General features: G+C 34.4%; 1 protein-coding gene across 1 annotated transcript in view; it reads right to left on the reverse strand.

Annotated features, from left to right (window-relative positions):
- RIPK4 (receptor interacting serine/threonine kinase 4) overlaps positions 1-18398 on the reverse strand; it is a 70281-nt gene that overhangs the window by 12859 nt on the left and 39024 nt on the right. The window contains 4 exon segments of the mRNA XM_051984766.1: positions 212-315; positions 8290-8448; positions 11565-11614; positions 12910-13058. Coding sequence (XP_051840726.1) covers positions 212-315; positions 8290-8448; positions 11565-11614; positions 12910-13058 — 462 coding nt within the window.

Genomic DNA, 18398 nt, shown 5'->3' on the forward strand with positions numbered 1-18398 from the left:
ACACTAGCCATATGAAACAAGAACTTAGACATTTATCAACACTTTGCAAAAACAAAAAACAAAAACAAAGAAAACCCCAAACAAACCCAAACAACCAACAAACCTTACTCCTGAGAAGCTTTAAACAAAAGTGAACCTGCTAGAAGGGCAGGGAGAATTCAAGATTGTAAAGCCAATTTTAAAGAACTCATTCTCAAGAAAAAGTACTAACCTCAGTTTTTAGCTCCTGGGGATTTTTCATATCCAAATCTTGGACTGTTTCTTTTATTTCATCATCAGGTTTTTCACACAAGTCTTCAGTTTCAGCAGTAATTTCTTTGAGAAGAGAACACATTATTCCTCCAAATTAATATTCAATCTGAATTTTCTATACTTAAGAATAATATTAAATACTTAAAATAACAATAATAGGAAGCCTTCTACTTAGCCAGGTAATGAATGATATAATGGTGAATGTCACCTATTAAAAGTTCTTCACATAGCATAGATATGCTAAAAAAAAAAAAAAAAAAAAAAAAAAAAAACCTCACTTAAGCTCTATTTAGCAATGAAAAATATACATGTAACCATATAAGGGATTTGTGAATATGTCCTCTGTTGACCATATGAATCTGAATTTTTAATCATATAGTTGTAGAGACAGCTAAGCACAATGCATACAGTGCTGGGACTGGAATCAGAAGATTTGAGTTCAAATCTGGTCTCAGACACTTATTAGCTGAAAGACCCTAGGCAAGTAACTTAACCTTAATTTCCTAAACTACAAAATAGAAATAATAATAGCCCAATCTCATAGAATTGTTGTAAAGATACTGAAGAAATTGGTTGATTAGTTGTTTCTTGTCCTTTCTTTCTGAAGGGGACCAAAATGACTTTATTATATTGAGAACAGGATACAATATGTGCGACTGGCTGATCAGAGGAAGATGAACTTGGAAGATTCTACTACAGGCAAGCATGAAACTGATATACATACAAGACTGATGAATTTTGGGCATGTACATTTTGCCATAATTGTAAAGAACCGTCATGACTGACAGTATCAAAGACCTTAGTCAGATCAATGAATGTTGAATACAGACCTGTTATACCACTGAAATTTCTCCTGGAGTTACTGGGCAGCAAATAACACACCAACTGTTCTTTGGCCCTTTCTGAAGCCATACTAGTTCTCAAGCACATGAACTTCTTCCAGGTGAAGGATCAACCAATTAAGGAGGACTCTGGCAAGAATCTTACCAGAATGACTGAAAGACACCTCTCCTCACATCACTGTGATTGTCACAAGACAATCTATGTCCTTAACAGTCAACTTTTGTATGAGTTGTGAATTCCCTTGCCTTGTAAATCTCAGTTGGCTTAGAATCAGTTTTGACACACAGAAAGAACATTCAAACCTCTTGGCTGGCTTTTTTTTTTTTTTTTTTTGGTTTTGTTTTGTTTTGTTTTTGGTAAGTTCAGCTAGAGGGAGAGATTGACTTTCACCTAAATTATAAGGTCAGTGACTTCAGCATTAATTGAGAACAGTCTGTTGAGAACACTATAGAAGTTTTGGATCATGTCCTTATTACTAATCAGTGTCTTTTCCCGCACAAAATAGCTGAGATACACCACAGGTTCTGGCCCATAAACCTTCAGAACATCATAAAAGCACTTTGGATTGTTACTATCAGCATAAAATAATTTCATCTGCCTTCCTACTGAGCCAAGAATCTCGTGTCTCTCTAGATTATATTTGTATTTTTCTTTTCATGGTGTTAAACTCTGCTTTCTTAGAGAAGGAAGTACTATCCTGTTGGTAACCTTGTGTAGTTCTTGTTTTTTGTTTAGCAGCTTTTAAATTTCCACATCATTTTCATCAAACTAGTTTTGATGTTTGCTTGTTTTCTAGTCCAGAGGAATAAATGCAGTGCTACATACCAAATCTCTGAAAGCTACCCATTTCTTTTCTGCTACACTGTTACCAATTGTGTGTTGGCTCAGCCTTTCTAAGTTAGTAACAAACTGCTCCTGCTGAGAGAATTGCTCTAACCTGTTGACATTTAATTCTTCTTGTAATTCTCTTTTCCTGGAGTCAGCTTTTGTTGAATGAGAATGTTTAGCTTGGAGAAGATAAGTCTATAACTGGTCCAGCACGCTGTACCATGCATTGCCTTTGTCACTCTCATATCCTCAATGTCTCGTCTCTTTATAATGCCAATGTTTGCTATGAGGATGCTTCCTTGCAATTTTATTGCATTTAGGTAAATGGAAGTCAGTGTTGGTGATGAGAAGGTAATGAAATGTACATATTTTTTATAGAAGGTGACCATTGTTGCTGCTGTATAACTCCCTGCCATACCTGGTGCCTGTAAGTCTGAGCCTATTCTTATAATAAAGTAATCCAGAATTATAAGCTTGTCCTCTTTCTGCACACTGATGGTAAGTTTTTTTTTTTTTTAATAACTTTTTATTGACAGAACACATGCCAGGGTAATTTTTTACAGCATTATCCCTTGCACTCACTTCTGTTCCAATTTTTCCCCTCCACCCCCTACCCCAGATGGCAAGCAGTCCTTTACATGTTAAATAGGTTACAGTATATCCTAGATACAATATATGTGTGCAGAACCGAACATCTTTTTTGTTGCACAGGGAGAATTGGATTCAGAAGGTATAAATAGATGGTAAGTTTTCATAAAAATTTTCTTTGACCTCATCAGAGTATGTTGTGGTAGAAGCAAAAGATATTGATGATAGCATGAGGCTTGCTTCCAAGAGGAAATGACATTGTCATGAGTTTGCTATTGTATGCCTCTTTTTGGGAAGCATACAAGCTTGTTAACTAGATTAGTTTTGATTGTGAAATTCATGTCACCTTCATGGCACTCCCCATCACTGCAGCCTCTCCAGAAAAACATGTATCTAGCTCCACTTCTCTAAGCTGATCTTCATTTGCCTTGTTTCATTCAGAATTGCTATTTGGATATGATATCTACTGAGCACTTACATAACAAGAGTTATTCATCTTTCAAGTCTACAGGATTTCATCTTATCCATAAGGGTGGGCACATTCCATGATGAGAGAAATCACCTTTGTACCAAATTTTTGCATTTCAACATACAGGGTGGGAATCCCTAACTGTTGCAGTAAACAGGTCAGAGTTGTGTGAAGCAAACAATTTTTAGGGAACCTTTTCTAGTCCTTTGTTTATGTCAGGAGGTGAGTAGTGTGGTTTTTAAAAAAAGCTGCTCAGTCATCTAAGGGGCTGCCAAATCCCGCTGTTGTTTCATTTCAGCGAGAAGATGAACCTTGGTCACCTGTGTGCAGGGTTATGACTGCAACTCAGTGTATCCATATCTATTGTTTTTCACTGGCCTATTGTCACAGGACTTTGATCTTTAAAAAAATTTTTTATTATATCTTTTTATTTTCAAAACATATGTATGGGTAATTTTCAACACCAATCCTTATAAAACCTTCTGTTCCAAATTTTCCCCTGCTTCCCCTTACCCCCTCCTCTAGCTGGCAGGTATTCCAATATGTGTTAAAATATATGTTAAATCCAATATATGTATACATATCCATACAGTTATCTTGCTGCACAAGAAAAATCGAATCTAGAAAGATTAAAAAAAAACCTGAAAAGGAAAACAAAAATGCAAGCAAATAACAACAGAAAGAGTGAAAATGCTATGCTGTGGTTCACACTCAATTCCCACAGTCCTCTCCTGGAGGTAGATGGCTCTCTTCTTTACTGAACAATTGGAATTAGTCTGAATTAATTCATTGTTGAAGAGAACCATGTCCATCAGAATTGATCAATATATAGTCTTGTTGCCGTGTACAATGATCTCCTGGTTCTGCTTGTTTCACTTAGCATCAGTTCATGTAAGTCTCTCCAGGCCTCTCTGAAATTATCCTGCTGGTTGTTTCTTACAGAACAATAATATTCCATAACATTCATATGCTATAATTTATTCAGCCATTCTCCATTGATGGGCATCCACTCAGTTTCCAGTTTCTTGCCATTACAAAAAGGGCTGCCATAAACATTTTTTGCACATGTAGTGGGTCCCTTTCCCTCCTTTAAGTTCTCTTTGGGATAGAAGCCCCATAGAAACACTGCTGTGTCAAAGGGTATGCACAATTTGATAACTTTTTGAGCATAGTTGCAAATTGTTCTTCAGAATAGTTGGATCCATTCTTAGTTCCACCAACAATGTATCAGTGTCCCAGTTTTCCCACATCCCCTTCAGCATTGCTCATTATCTTTCCCTGTCATTTTAGCCAATCTGAGAGGTGCGTAGTGGTACCTCAGAGTAGTCTCAATTTGCATTTCTCTGATCAATAGTGATTTGGAGCATCTTTTCATATGACTAGAACTAGTTTCAGTTTCTTCATCTGAAAATTGTCTGTTCATATCCATTGAGCGTATATCAATTGGAGAGTGGCTTGATTTCTTTTTTTTTTAAAAATAACTTTTTATTGATAGAACTCATGCCAGGGTAATTTTTTACAACATTATCCCTTGCATTCACTTCTGTTCCGATTTTTCCCCTCCCTCCCTCCACCCCCTCCCCCAGATGGCAAGTAATCCTTTACATGTTGAATAGGTTACAGTATATCCTGGATACAATATATCAGATACAGTATAGCAGAACCGAACAGTTTTCTTGTTGCACAGGGAGAATTGAATTCAGAAAGTATAAATAATCCGGGAAGAAAAACAAAAATTCAAGCAGTTTATATTCATCTCCCAGTGTTCTTTCTTTGGATGTAGCTGCTTCTGCCCATCTTTGATCAATTGAAACTGAATTAGTTTTCTTTCTTGAAGAGATCCACTTCCATCAGAATATATCCTCAACCAGTATCATTGTTCAGGCATATAATGATCTCCTGGTTCTGCTCATTTCACTTAGCTTCAGTTCATGTAAGTCTCGAGTGGCTTGATTTCTTATAAATTTGAGTCAGGCCTGGCCTTTCAGAACCTTTGAATGTAAAAATGTTTTCCTAGTTTATTGCTTTCCTTTTAATCTTGTCTAAATTAGTTTTATTTATTTAACTTTTTAACTTACTATAATCAAAATTATCTATTTTGTGACAATAATGATCTCTAGTTCTTCTTTGGTCACAAATTCCTTCCTTCTCTACAGGTCTGAGAGATAAACTATCCTATGTTCTTCTAATTTATTTATAATATCATTCGTTATACCTAAATCATGAATGCATTTTGACCTTATCTTGGTATATATGTTAAGTGTGGGTCAATGCCTAGTTTCTGCCATATAAGTTTCCAATTTTCCCAGCAGTTTTTGTCAAATAATGAATTCTTATCCCAAAAGCTGGGGTCTTTGGGTTTGTCAAATACTAGATTGCTACAGTTATTGACTATTTTGTCCTGTGAATCTAACCTATTCCACTGATCAACTAGTCTATTTCTTAGCCAGTACCAAATGGTTTTGATGACTGCTGTTTTATAATATAGTTTTAGATCTGATACAACTGGGTCTTCATTTGATTTTTTTCCCATGAGTTTCCTTGAAATTCTTGATCTTTTGTTCTTCCAGATGAATTTTGTTGTTATTTTTCTAAATCAGTAAAATAATTTCTTGGGCATGATTGGTATAGCACTAAATAAATAGATTAGTTTAGGTAGTATTGTCATCTTTATTATATTTGCTCGATCTATCCAAGAGCATTTGATATTTTTCCAGTTGTTTAGATCTGACTTTATTTGTGTGGAAAGTGTTTTGTAGTTTTGCTCATAATTACAGGACTTTGATCTAGGTAAAAATGGAAAAATGGTATGGTTGATGTCTTTTAACTCATATATAAATTGGATTTAAATGACTAGGAGTTTCATGAAATTGTTGGTTTTACTCTCTCTTCCAGAGTCATCTGCATCTAGTGGCAAGATAAAAGTCTGTATGACTGTTAATAGTCCAGGATGCCATAGATGACCTTTATATCATTGATATCTAACTAGGCTCTAAGAGCTCTCCAACACCTGCTTCAGTCACCTCCATACCCATCAGAACAAATTGTTCTCATTTGCTCATTCCACTAGGGGAAATCTTTATGTATTAAGAATACACACCTTTCTAACTTATCAAAGGATTTGAGATCCCTCAGTTACCCTTAATTTGATTTAGTACAATTGCTGAAATGGATTATTGGAATGTGGTGCTGAGTATGCTATAGTTTCTTGAAGTCACGCGTGAGAGTTGTCATCAGATGAACCAAACATAAAAAAGAACCCCAAAAAGAGCTCAGTAGCCCTCATCCTGGGATATTTGTTTTCCCTAAACATATCTTAATAACACCTTAAAAAACAGAATAGGCCAAAAGGGGGAAAAAGTACCAAAAAAAATCACTGAAGAAAAGAACTCCTTAAAATGTGGAATTGGCCAAGTGAAAAAGAAGGTTCAAAAGCTCAATGAAAAAAAATAATTCTTTAAAAGTAGAATTGGACATATGGAAGGTAATGAATGACTCAATGAGCTATCAAAAATAACAAAACCAAAAGAATATTAAGTAGAAGAAATTCTAAACTATTTCATTGGGAAAACAACTTATGCAGGAATGATAATTTAAGAATTTTTGAACTACCTGAAATCCTATAATCAAAAAAAAAAAAGAGCCTAGACATCATTTCTTAAGAAATGATCAAGGAAAACTGTCTTGATATTCTAAAATATAGGGTAAAATAGAAATTTAGGGAAAAAAACTCTTTATAGAGATCCCAAAATAAAAATTCTCAGAAATATTATAATCAAATTCCAGAGATCTCAGGTCAAGGAGAAAATATTGCAAGCAGCAAGAAAGAAAGAAGTCAAATATCTGTAATCCTGTAATCAGGATAACAAAATTTAGCAGCTTGTGTATTAAAGGACTGGAGGGCTTGACATATGCTGTTCTAGAAGCTAAATGAAGGAGGAATCACCTACCCAACAAAATTGAGTATAATCTTTTTTTGGGGGGTGGGGGTGGGGAGAGAATGGAAATTCAGTGAAATAGAGAACAATGCAAAGAGCAGAGCCAAACAAAAAAAAATTATTTTCAAAAATAAGACCCAAGGGAAGTATGAAATGGTAAACGGGAAAGAGGAATTATAAGGAATTCAATAAGATTTAACTTTATATATGTATATGGGAAGATGATAATTGTAACTCCTAAGAATTTTTTTATTGTTAGAGCACTTAGATGAGTATTACACAGAGGGTATGGGTGTGACTTGATTAAGATCTGATGATCTCTAAAAACTAAAATTAAGAGGTGAGAAAGAGAACTAGAAGCACTGGGTGCAAAGGAAGAAAGGAACAAGGAGAGGTAGAATAAATTATCTCACATAAAAGAAGCATGAAAGAGCTTTTACAGTAGAGGGGAACATGGGAGAGGTGAGCAGGAGCACTTAAACCTTAACTCTCATCAGAACTGGTTCTAAGAGGAAATAACATACACGCAGCTGGGTAATCTATTTTACTCAACAGGAAAGTGGAAGGAGAAGAAAATAAGGGATAGGGATTGATAGAAGAGAGGACAGATTGGGAGATGTGGTAGAAATAAAACATTTTTGAGGATGAATAGGATCATTAGCTATGAACAGCTTAACTATTCTCAGCAATAAGAGATCTGAGACAATTCTGAAGGATTTATGATGAAAAATGCCAACTATTTCCAGAGAAAGAACTGTCTGGTCTGAATCCAGATTGAAGCATCCTTTTAAAACTGTTTTTCTTGTTTTGTGTTTTCTTTCACAAGATAATATAGAAATATGTTTTGTATGACTACACATGTACAACTTTCATGTAATTGGGGTAAAAACAATAAAATAAATTTTTTTAAAAAAGAAATTAAGTTCTAGTCCAGTCCATAGAACAGTGATCATTACATTTTTGTATTGTATCCTTAGTGCTTAGCATAGGTCTTAGCACAGAAGCATTATCATGAATTAATTTTTCATTCATCAAAGCCATATATATATATATAAGTTCCTTGAGGACAAGGACTATCTTTCTTTCTACTTGTATTCTCAACAGTTAGCAAAGTACATGGCACATAAATAAATGCTTAGTAAGTACTAGTTGACTATTTCTATTCTGTAGTTTATATAACCAATTCAAACACACTGTGGTTTCTCATCTGTAAAATAAGGGAACAGACCAGGACCTATGAACCTAATCTGTACTTTGAATTTTATCACCTTAAATTCAATGGAGCAATTAAACAATGTTTTGAAGAGAAGTGAATGCTAGGACATCTTATGTTGGTATGAACAAAAGCTATATTACCATGTAGCACATTACCTTGAAAACTTGGCCGACTTTGGGGATCATCCTGCCAGCATTTCTGCATAAGTCTAATCAAGTTATTACAGGCACGAGGTCTAGATTTGGAAATCGGGGGTAGCTCCAGGCGATGGCCTTTTACTACTTTTACCATAATATGCAGAATGTTTTTCTCATCTGAAAAGTAAAGGCAAACAAGTTGGAGCAAATCTAATTAAATGAAAGGAGAATATTTTATCTCTAGGGTAAAAAGATAACGATGGGAAAAAGCATAGAGAGCTACCAAGTTTAGATTACTGAGTTGTTAACAGAATTGTCATGGAAATAAAATTTTCCATAGTGTTGTATATATCTTTGTTTTAAACTCCTCCTTCCCCCCCCCTTTTTTTTTTTTGATGTCATGGTTTTCACAAGGTTCTCTTTTCCTTCTACTATGCAGATCCTCACCCTTCTTTTAAGAAGCTTTTTTCAGTTCTTAATCTTACTGTCTTCCCTCTCATATTATCTCTAACTTATCCTGTATATATCATGTTTACACTTGGTTATTTGTCTCCTCCATTAAATTGTGGACTCCTTGAAAGCAGGAACTTTTATTTTATTTTGCTCCCTCCCCCCTTTTAATCCCCAACACTTAGCAAAATGTCTGATACAAAAAGGACATTTAATAAATTATGTATTTAATCACCCCAAATTAGGCTTTGTAAATTGTGACAAAAAACTATTTGTCAACTAGTGGTCAAACTTTTGATGATGACTCACTGTGAATTTATCTACATTTGTTCTTCAATGATAATCACAACTGGTTACTAGAACAATACTTGAACTTTTACCCTCTTGATAGCACCTGTCAGAATATAGCTTTAAAAAATCCAAGTTTATGTCTACAACACAATGAAGTAGAGGAAATGATTTTAATGGAGGTGAAATTATATGCAATTCAACTCAACAAATTCTCTTCTTTCATTATAATCTTTGATAATGATGTGGCTCTCCAGCTTGCCACACACTCATTTGCCCCACTCTGTAATCTTCAATCTCTCCTTATCAACTGGTTCATTCCCTAATGTCTACAAACATGGTCAGGTTTTCACCATCCTTTTAAAAAAATCTCTTACTAGATCCTACTATATCTGTTATTATTTTATATCTTGACTTTCCTTATTAAACTACTTTTAACAGCTATTTATATTCGGTATCTCTATTCTCCTACACTTTAGTAAACTTTTTATAATCTAGTTTTTATGCTCATAATTCAAATGAAAGTGATCTTTCCAATAATTCTTAGTTGCTGGCTCAATTTTCATCTTTCTTGACAGCACCTTACAGTGTTGACCACCTTTTTCTTTTGTATTCTTTCTTCTTTGGGTTTTGTGCTCTCTTGGTTCCCTGTCTTCCATAGTAGATCTTCATCTCCCTTCACTTGCAAGTCTCCCAAGGATTGTTCCAGAGCCCTCTTCTCTTGTTAACTCTGGTGGGCTCAAGTATCATTTCTATTTAGAACAAACTGGCTGTCTCAAACTTAACATGCTCAGGACAGAATTATGATCCATGAAGTGATCAATTTTGATTTCAAAAGAGCCAATCAATTGAAAGCTTGGAATAAGACATACATTTTCTGACATGTCTGTATTTTGCTTGACTATTCTTGTAAGGGAGAGCTTTATGATGGGAGGGAGTAGAAAGTGAGAAGTAACAATGACAATGGAAAAAAAATCAATAAAACTTTTTAAAACAAGAGTACATGAAGGAAGTAATGCAGAATGAGTCTGGAGAAGCAGTTGGATGCAGACTAGAAAACCTTAAATGCCAGGCTAGAGTTTATATTGGGAAAAAAATTTAAAAAGGATTACATTTAAGAATTTTGTATTTTTCAATTAATAGGACAATGGGGCATATAAAAATATAGGAAGATATTTCCTTTCCTTCCTTTCTATGATACTAGTAACCTGAGCAGTTAATCAACATTCATCTTGTTCAGAAATCATTTTTTGTGTCATAGACCCCTTTGGTAGTCTGGTAAAGTCCATGGGACCCCTTCTCAGAATATTTGTTGTCTACATTTATGATTGAAAGAAATGCTAAGTTTCAGTCTAGTGAACATAAAGTACTAATTTTTGATCCATCCAAGGTCTAGGACCCCCTGAAATCTACCCATATATTTCATTTTAAGAAATCCTAATCTAGACAGATTTCACTGTTACATAATCACTGATTAATGCCAATAAGTGACAAGGGACACAAATGAAGAAAATCCTAGAACAACATCTCTTTCTTTTTATCAAATCAGAAAGAGAAGTAAATTTTTAAGTAGTGATCTGAGGATGAAAAGAAACTATAGATATCCTTTAAATATTATTCCATTGGATGCCACGGGATTCTAAATGTTTCTAATTATCTCTCTTTCAAATGTTATATTGTAAAGAATCACTGAATTGGAATCAGAGCACCTGTATTTGAATTTCTGTCTGCTATTTTCTACAGTGTGACCATTAGGAAGTTACTTTTCCCCTCTCTATCTGATCCCTTAATTATAAAATGAAACTGGCAGATAAAATTCTATAATTTACATGTAAGTTTATTGGGAGGGAATGGTTAGCATTAGAAGAGACGAATTTCAAATTACGGAAAAGGTATCCTTAATGTGATTTCAATCTTGATGTCTTTGTGACTGGAATTATAATGAATAAAAAGCAGACTTTGACATGGTAGTATATTACTTTAAAGTCTAAGCTGAATCCTTCTTTCAGTTAAAAATCAGTGGCAGTATTCTTTTAGTAATACTTCAGCTTCATACAGAATTTTGTATAATTCTGACTTAAAAAAATACTTTTACTCTTTTATTTTTAATAAATTTCCAAGTTCCCACATTTGAGATACCTTCTAACTTTCACTGCTAGAGAACACAAAAACATCAAGTGTTTCCAATTCTGGATTGCCTGATAACATCTCAGTTTTCTGCTATGATATCTTCATAGCAATCCCACACAAGGGCCTTTTATTCTTGACATTTACATTCATATATCTGGAACTTCAGCTGTCGTCTACACAAGACATAAAATGATTGGCATTTTGCCATCCCAAACTCTATGACTATATTAATTGCAGTCTAAACAAGAAGGGTTGGGAAAGAAACATATAAAGGATGAATGATGATTCCTTCTAGGAAGAATAATTATTTTCTTTATTTAAACAAAAGCATTATGAAGGAAGCATAGTAATTTGAAAAATAACTTTAAAATTTCCAAGCACATAAGATACCAAACTCAAATATAAAAAGAGAAAATTTCACTTGCCTGCAAAGGGTTTTTTCTGTGTAAGGACTCCCCAGATAACAATGGCAAAACTGAAAAAAGAAAATTATGTTTGTGAGCTGCCTGCCTCATTAGTTTAATCCTTATGAACTATGCCCTATAACTCTGTCATATAGGTAAAACATGCTCTGAAAGAATAGAGCTAGAATCTAAAAAAAGGGAACTTTGTCTATAATAATTTCAATTAAAGTTAAAATGCATTAAATTCACAATTAACTTTTAAAAATATGATACAAGCCATTTAAATCAAAAGTTCATCAAATGTTCATTAAAAAGGGCCAAAAATTTATGGATTGAGTTGACAGTAAATACAAAAGTAAGGTCCATCATTTTAATTGTCAAAATTATATTGAAACTTGAGAAGATTCTGAAAATACTCAGAATATAAAAAATTGAAATTTGTAATCTCAAAATCTTAAACCACAAAATTTTGAAGTAGGGAAAATCTTTTCTTCCCCAAATTCTGTAAGCTAAAATTAGTTTCAGAAGTCTAATTCATCAACAGAGGTACAACTAAAAAGCATTAGCCATGAAGACACACACACACACACAGTGATAATTTTAAACCAGTCAACTAAGTTCTAAGAATCAATAATTCTTTAAAAAGTTTCTTCAATGATTGATGGAAAAGTAAAAACTGAAAATAAATTGATTCTTTGCTAAAGATCAATCAATGAAATAATTAGGTTTCTCTTTTCATCTTCTTTTCACTAAAAAGTGCAGACTAATTAAGACCATCAGACTTTGAGAAAGGAAAAATGACAGATAGCAGCCATAAAATTTCACTGAATTAATCTATTTACTTAAAGTACTTGTACAAGATATTAATTATAAGAGTTCTTCATATAATATTAAAAAGAAGGAACACATCCTGGAAAGCTGTATACAGACAGATGCGCAAAATTGAAAGCATTAAATTTCCACAAACATTCAACAAATAAAACCTGTAGTTTGCAAAAACGCCAGACTTTCAAAAAAAAGTCATAACTTATTAGCTTAGTAATACAAGTGACTCAGATTGGCATTTTCCCAAACTCTTAAATATTTTTCACCTGCAGCTAAGTAACATTTAAAATGGAAAAAAAAAGGAAAAAAATCTTCTATATTCTTCCAATCCAGCCACAATCTTTAAAAAGTCCCTATAACAACTTGACTTGCTGAGAATCATGAAGCAAATCTATAATTACTTAATTATGAGTAAAGGACCATATTTTTGATTTGGAAGTTCTTCCAGGTTTTTATCCCATAGAAACTTGTTAAATTCTATAAGAATTTCTCAACCAGTTATTCCAAACAATCAGATTGCGCCTGCAAAGGAAGTCTTTACCTGTATACATCATGTTTGATATCAAAGAATCTGCTCTTCTCTTTTATACGTTCTGGAGGTAAATAAGCAATTGTACCAAAAAGTCCATCAATACTGAGATCCTGGGAATGAGACAGGCCATGACATTTAGCTAATCCAAAATCTGAAATCTGAAAAGTAAAGAGATTAAAAAAAAAAAAAAACTAATTAAATTCCAAGTAGAACTTCTTTGAATAATAAAGTAATGAATGAGAATACTTTTATTATGTTAAACACAAATTATGGAATATCTCCATTTTGCATTCAAACACTTTCAATTTATTCAAACACAAACAATTCAAACTAAAAAGTTTAAATTGGAAGCATCTGTTACTTTTGATTTTCTGTAAAATAATTATTACCTAAAAGTGTTTTTTTCTGTTTTCATTTTTGAAGAGGTTTCCTCTCTATTTACAGGTTTAATTTATTCCAATTCAAAACCCACCCATTTTCCCCATAGTCAAATGCAAAAACACCTAAAAAGGACATGGCAAAGTTATTATTTTTTTTTCTGTGAAGCTACATTTTGGCCATTTTGCCTGACAGGATAGAAAATGAATAATGAAAGTACAGTAACTTTCCCACCCCATCCCCCCAAATTAAAGGGATGGCATGAGAAACTGACAGCATAAAATACTGTGAATCTGGTTATGCAACATGGCCTACTTAAGTGAACAAACAAGTAGAAGCAAGCTTTTTGTGTGAAAGCATGTTTTCAATTGCCTTTTCAAAAGACACCAGAAACTCAAACTATATTTGCTTCAGATAGTCCTGTAAATCAATATAATTTGTCTTAAGAGCTCTCCTCATCTGCTATGGGCTATATTCCATATAGAAAGGTCATACAGAACTTGATAGATAAAAACACAAAAATAAGGTTATTATAGATACAGACATTATGTATATTTAGACACTTACATGTAGCTTAGGTAAGGTGCTCACCCCTAAGCTACTTGTTCCCATACTTATTCCCCTCATCCTGAGGACATATGTTTAAATATTTCCTTATTGTTTACTAGCACTGGAATTTTCCATTAAATAATAGCTCTGAGCACACTACTCCTGTCCCAGTTCAGTAAATAAAGAAGCATCAGTGCTACTGGCTAAATAATAAACCAAAGACAAAATGTTTCAGCAGTAAGCTCATAGCTAGAATCATCTCTATCCATCCTCACTACTCTTGACTTCTCATTTCTAGAATATCGTTCAATCAATCAGCTTTCTCACAATATCAAAGTTTTTTTTTTTAATTGTTTCTTTGCAAAATTCAAAATAAATATAGTTTTCTCATGAAATAAGTTTGCTTTCTTACCTTTCTCTCTCTTCATCTATGACAGGAAAGTCTCTCTAAAATAAAAGTTTGATAAGGATCTCAAGATTCTATTGGCTCCAAATAGAAGTCTAGCCACAGAATTATGAAGATCTTAGTTCAAGACCCTCTTTAACACATAACTAATTTGCTATTTGTACATATAGCTACTGTAAAAACCTGTTCTCTACCCCTCATGCTCCCTAGGTATCAAACTTGCTTTCATCTTCCTATTTTGCTTCCTATTTTCATCTTCTGGCTCTCTCATGACACAGTTTTCCTTTCCAACCCTGGTGACCTTTCAATCATTCCCTTTAGCTCACTGTACAGGCTGGAGAGTTGGAATACTTGTTCTCTATTACCATTTACCGGATTTCCCTCTACCTCCACCACTCATTAACCTCTCTTTTGAAGTGAATTCAATTCATATTTGACATACAATCAAAATTCTGTTTACTGTTATATACCAACTCTCCTTTCCTGAGAGTTCAGTAATCTGATTCACAGCCTTTCTCCTCTCCTCAACTTTAGCCCTATTATTAGATCACTTATATATACTTCCTCAAGCACCCTAAACAATGTTTCAGCTTGCTTTTCCCATTATTTACACTTTTACCAAACTATAGCTACACACAAAGATGATCACACTCTTGATCTTGCCATCACTCACAAATGTTCCATCTTTATGATTTTGATTTCTGAAATTCCTTTATCTTATGACAATTTATAGTCATTTGATTTCTCGTTCTACTTTTCTTTGTCCTTACTTCAACCACCAATCTTTCCACTATCCAATACTTTCCCAGACCTAATTCCCTTCCATCCTTTCCCCATCTTGACTTCCTAGTGAATGAGTTTAATTCTGCCCTCTAGTCCTTTGCCACCTTAGTCAAAGACTTTGCCTTTCCAAGCCTTTGTATTATTCTACTCATGTGCTGCTGAACTGAATCAGAGAAAACCATAGTAACTGTGTTTACTGGGTACACACTTATGTTATGTAATCTCAAAATGGCCCTTCACTATGGCAAGGAAATTCTTTGACAATTCTCTAATTATCCCACTCAGGAGCTTGTCCAAATCTTTTTTTTTTTTACTCCATTCTCAAACCTCACATGCTTCCTTCCTCCCCAAATTCCTCAGTTAAGTACCTTGCTTCATAATTCATTGATAAAATTGATGTCCTTCACCCAAAGCTTCCTCTTTTTATCTCCTCCTCAATGAATACCTCTCAGATGCCTTCCTTCACTCCTGTCTCATATCTTACCAAACCTAACCATTCTACATGCAAAAATGAACCTAATCCCTCCCTTCTTCTAGCAGAGTACTTCTATCATCCCCACTATCATTTATCTGCAAACCCTACTATTAGTTATATTAACAAATATTGTCAAAACACGCTCACTTAAGTTAGCCATTTCCACTATTATATTTCTTTCTCCATTTTGGGAAGGCTGTCTACAATATGTGCCTCCACTTCCATCTATCTTACTTTCATCTGACATCTTTGCAGTCTGACTTCTCACCTAATCATTCAACTATAATTACTCTCTATAAAAAATCAATAACATCAATTGCCAAACCAGATGGCTTTTTCTCAATCATTGTTCTTGACCTTTTTCAGCCTTTAATACTGTTGAACACTCTTTTCTTACTCGCATTTTTCTACATTCCACATTTTTGTGATGCTGATCTCTCCTGGTTCTCTTCCTATTTTTTTTTTTTTCATTCTCTTTGCTGGATCTTCATCTAGGCCAGACCCACTACAGGTAGGTATCTCACAGGACTCTGTCCTTTATGCAATTTCAACTGGAGATTTCATCAGTTTCCATAAATTTCACACATCTATATAGTAATATCTGCTTATCCAGCCCCAGCTTCTATACTGTCTTCCAGTCTCACATTACCAACTGTCTATTAGACATCTTGACATGAATGTCCCATAGATAAGTCCCAACTAGACTCATATTCCAAACTGAACTTACTAGCTTTTCTCTCCAACCCTCCCTCTTCTACTGTCTTTATTCCTGTCAAAGATACCACAATCTTCCTAGTTTAAATAGGCTGTCATTCTTTACTATTTACTTTCTTTACTTCCCCCTAGCCTATGCCCCCTGCTCATCAAATGTTTTGCCAAAGCCCACCAATTTTATTTTTGTGATATCTCTCATATATTCTCCCTTTTCCCTCTAATATTGCCTTTACTCTGGTGAAAATCTCAAACACTTCATACCAGGACTGCACAACAGCTTATTGACTGGTCTTCCTGCCACAAATCTGTTTGCTCCAACCCATCCTCCATTCAACTGCCAAAGTGATCTTCCTAAAATGCAAATCTGACCATGTCATCCTACATAAACTTTTAGTGATTCTCTGTCACCTTCAGGGTCAAATATAACATTTTTTGCTTGGTATTCAGGAACTTTAATAATTTTCCCCCTGCATCTTTTCAAAATACTTATACTTTGACATCTCCCTCTTATGCTCAGATTCAATAACACTAACCTCTTTTCTTTTCTTGTCACAATAAGACATTCCATCTCCCCATTCTAGGTCTTTTCACTAGTGCTCTCCTATGCCTAGATTTATTATCCTCCTCATTTCCACCTCTTGTCTGCCTGTAACTTAGTCTTAGCAAAAATTCCACCTGATACAGGAAGTATTTTCATTTAACGCCTTAATTCTAGTGCCTTCTTTATGATGAATATTTTGAATTTATCCTATATACAGCTTGTTTGAACATGTTTGCTTGGATGTTGTCTTTCTCATTTGACTGATTTCTTGTCCTCAGCACTTAGTACAGCGCCTGGCACATAATAGATGCCAAATAAATGTTTATTGATTAATTCACTGACCTAAGGATCACTCTCTTATTCCTGCTCTCTTCAAACCAATCCTGTCAATGTCTTACCCTAAAGCTACTCACCCTTTTTATTATGCTCCTTAGAATTCCTGCTACATAGATAAGAAAGATGCTTTCATCTTAAACCTTCTCCTTTCTTGCTTCTTCCAACTTATTGCACTCACTGAAATCTGGATCCCTTCTGAAGTAATACCCTCCCTGGCCACTCTCTCCAAACTAGATTGCACTTTCACTCATACCTCAACCACTCCTCCATATTGTGGGAGTTGGAATGAACCTTGTTTACTCAATTAAAATGCTGGTAGCTATTATCTAATGTTTTTCCTTTCTTCAACAAGTTCAGTATTTGGCTCATAGTCTTTTTCCAACTTCTGCTTTTATACTGAGGAACTTCAACATATATAATGACAATCCCTCAAATATTCTAATATCCCAGTTTCTCAGTTTATTCATTTGCTACAACCTTATTTTTCCTTCCATCCCACCATAGCTACAGAGAAAAATGTCTATATATCACCCATAAGTATTCCTAGCCTTTGACTACTTCTAACTTCCATTTTCTTTACTACTATTGCTGTTGAATTAAATTGGAGAAAAACAGAAAAAACTTTATTAACTGGATCCACTACCCATTTGAGGCAGCCAAGTGGCTCATTGGGTAGAGCAGTGGGCCTGGAGTCAGAAAGATCAGCACAACCTCAGACATTTACTATGGGACCACGGCCTGCATAAAATTGGAAAAGGAAAAGGCAAACAACTCCAAGATCTTTGTCAGGAAAACCCCATGGACAGTTGATCATGAAGAATTGGATATGACAGCAACTGAACAACTACCCATTTATATCATCTCAAATGAGTCCTCACTGTTACAATACTATTTTTTTACACTTGATTAATTGATTCATTATTCTACTTGCCACAGGAGTATTTCCAAACCTTTTCCTTTCTTTTCAAACTTTCCATTGTTCTCCTTCCCTTTACCAATAGAAGTAGTGCCTCATAATTTTCTGGAAAACAAAATGAGGTTACTTACCACATGCTTCCTTTTCTCCCCACTCCTAACCTCACACCACTCAGATTCCAATCTCTACTAATCCTCCTACATCTGTTTCCTCCGAAGAGATGGTAATTTCCCCTGTCAACCATTGGCCAATGCACAAGTGAACTCATTCAATTCATTCTTTTCCATTTGATTGCCCTACTCATCACCCTCATTTGATTCATCTATTATCCAATAGCTATGATCCATCCATTCTTACTAGCTATCATGTTCTATCTTTCCTCCATTTTGTCCCTATCCTT

Source organism: Antechinus flavipes, chromosome 3 (genome assembly GCF_016432865.1).
Source record: "Antechinus flavipes isolate AdamAnt ecotype Samford, QLD, Australia chromosome 3, AdamAnt_v2, whole genome shotgun sequence".
NCBI classification, from domain to species: domain Eukaryota; kingdom Metazoa; phylum Chordata; class Mammalia; order Dasyuromorphia; family Dasyuridae; genus Antechinus; species Antechinus flavipes.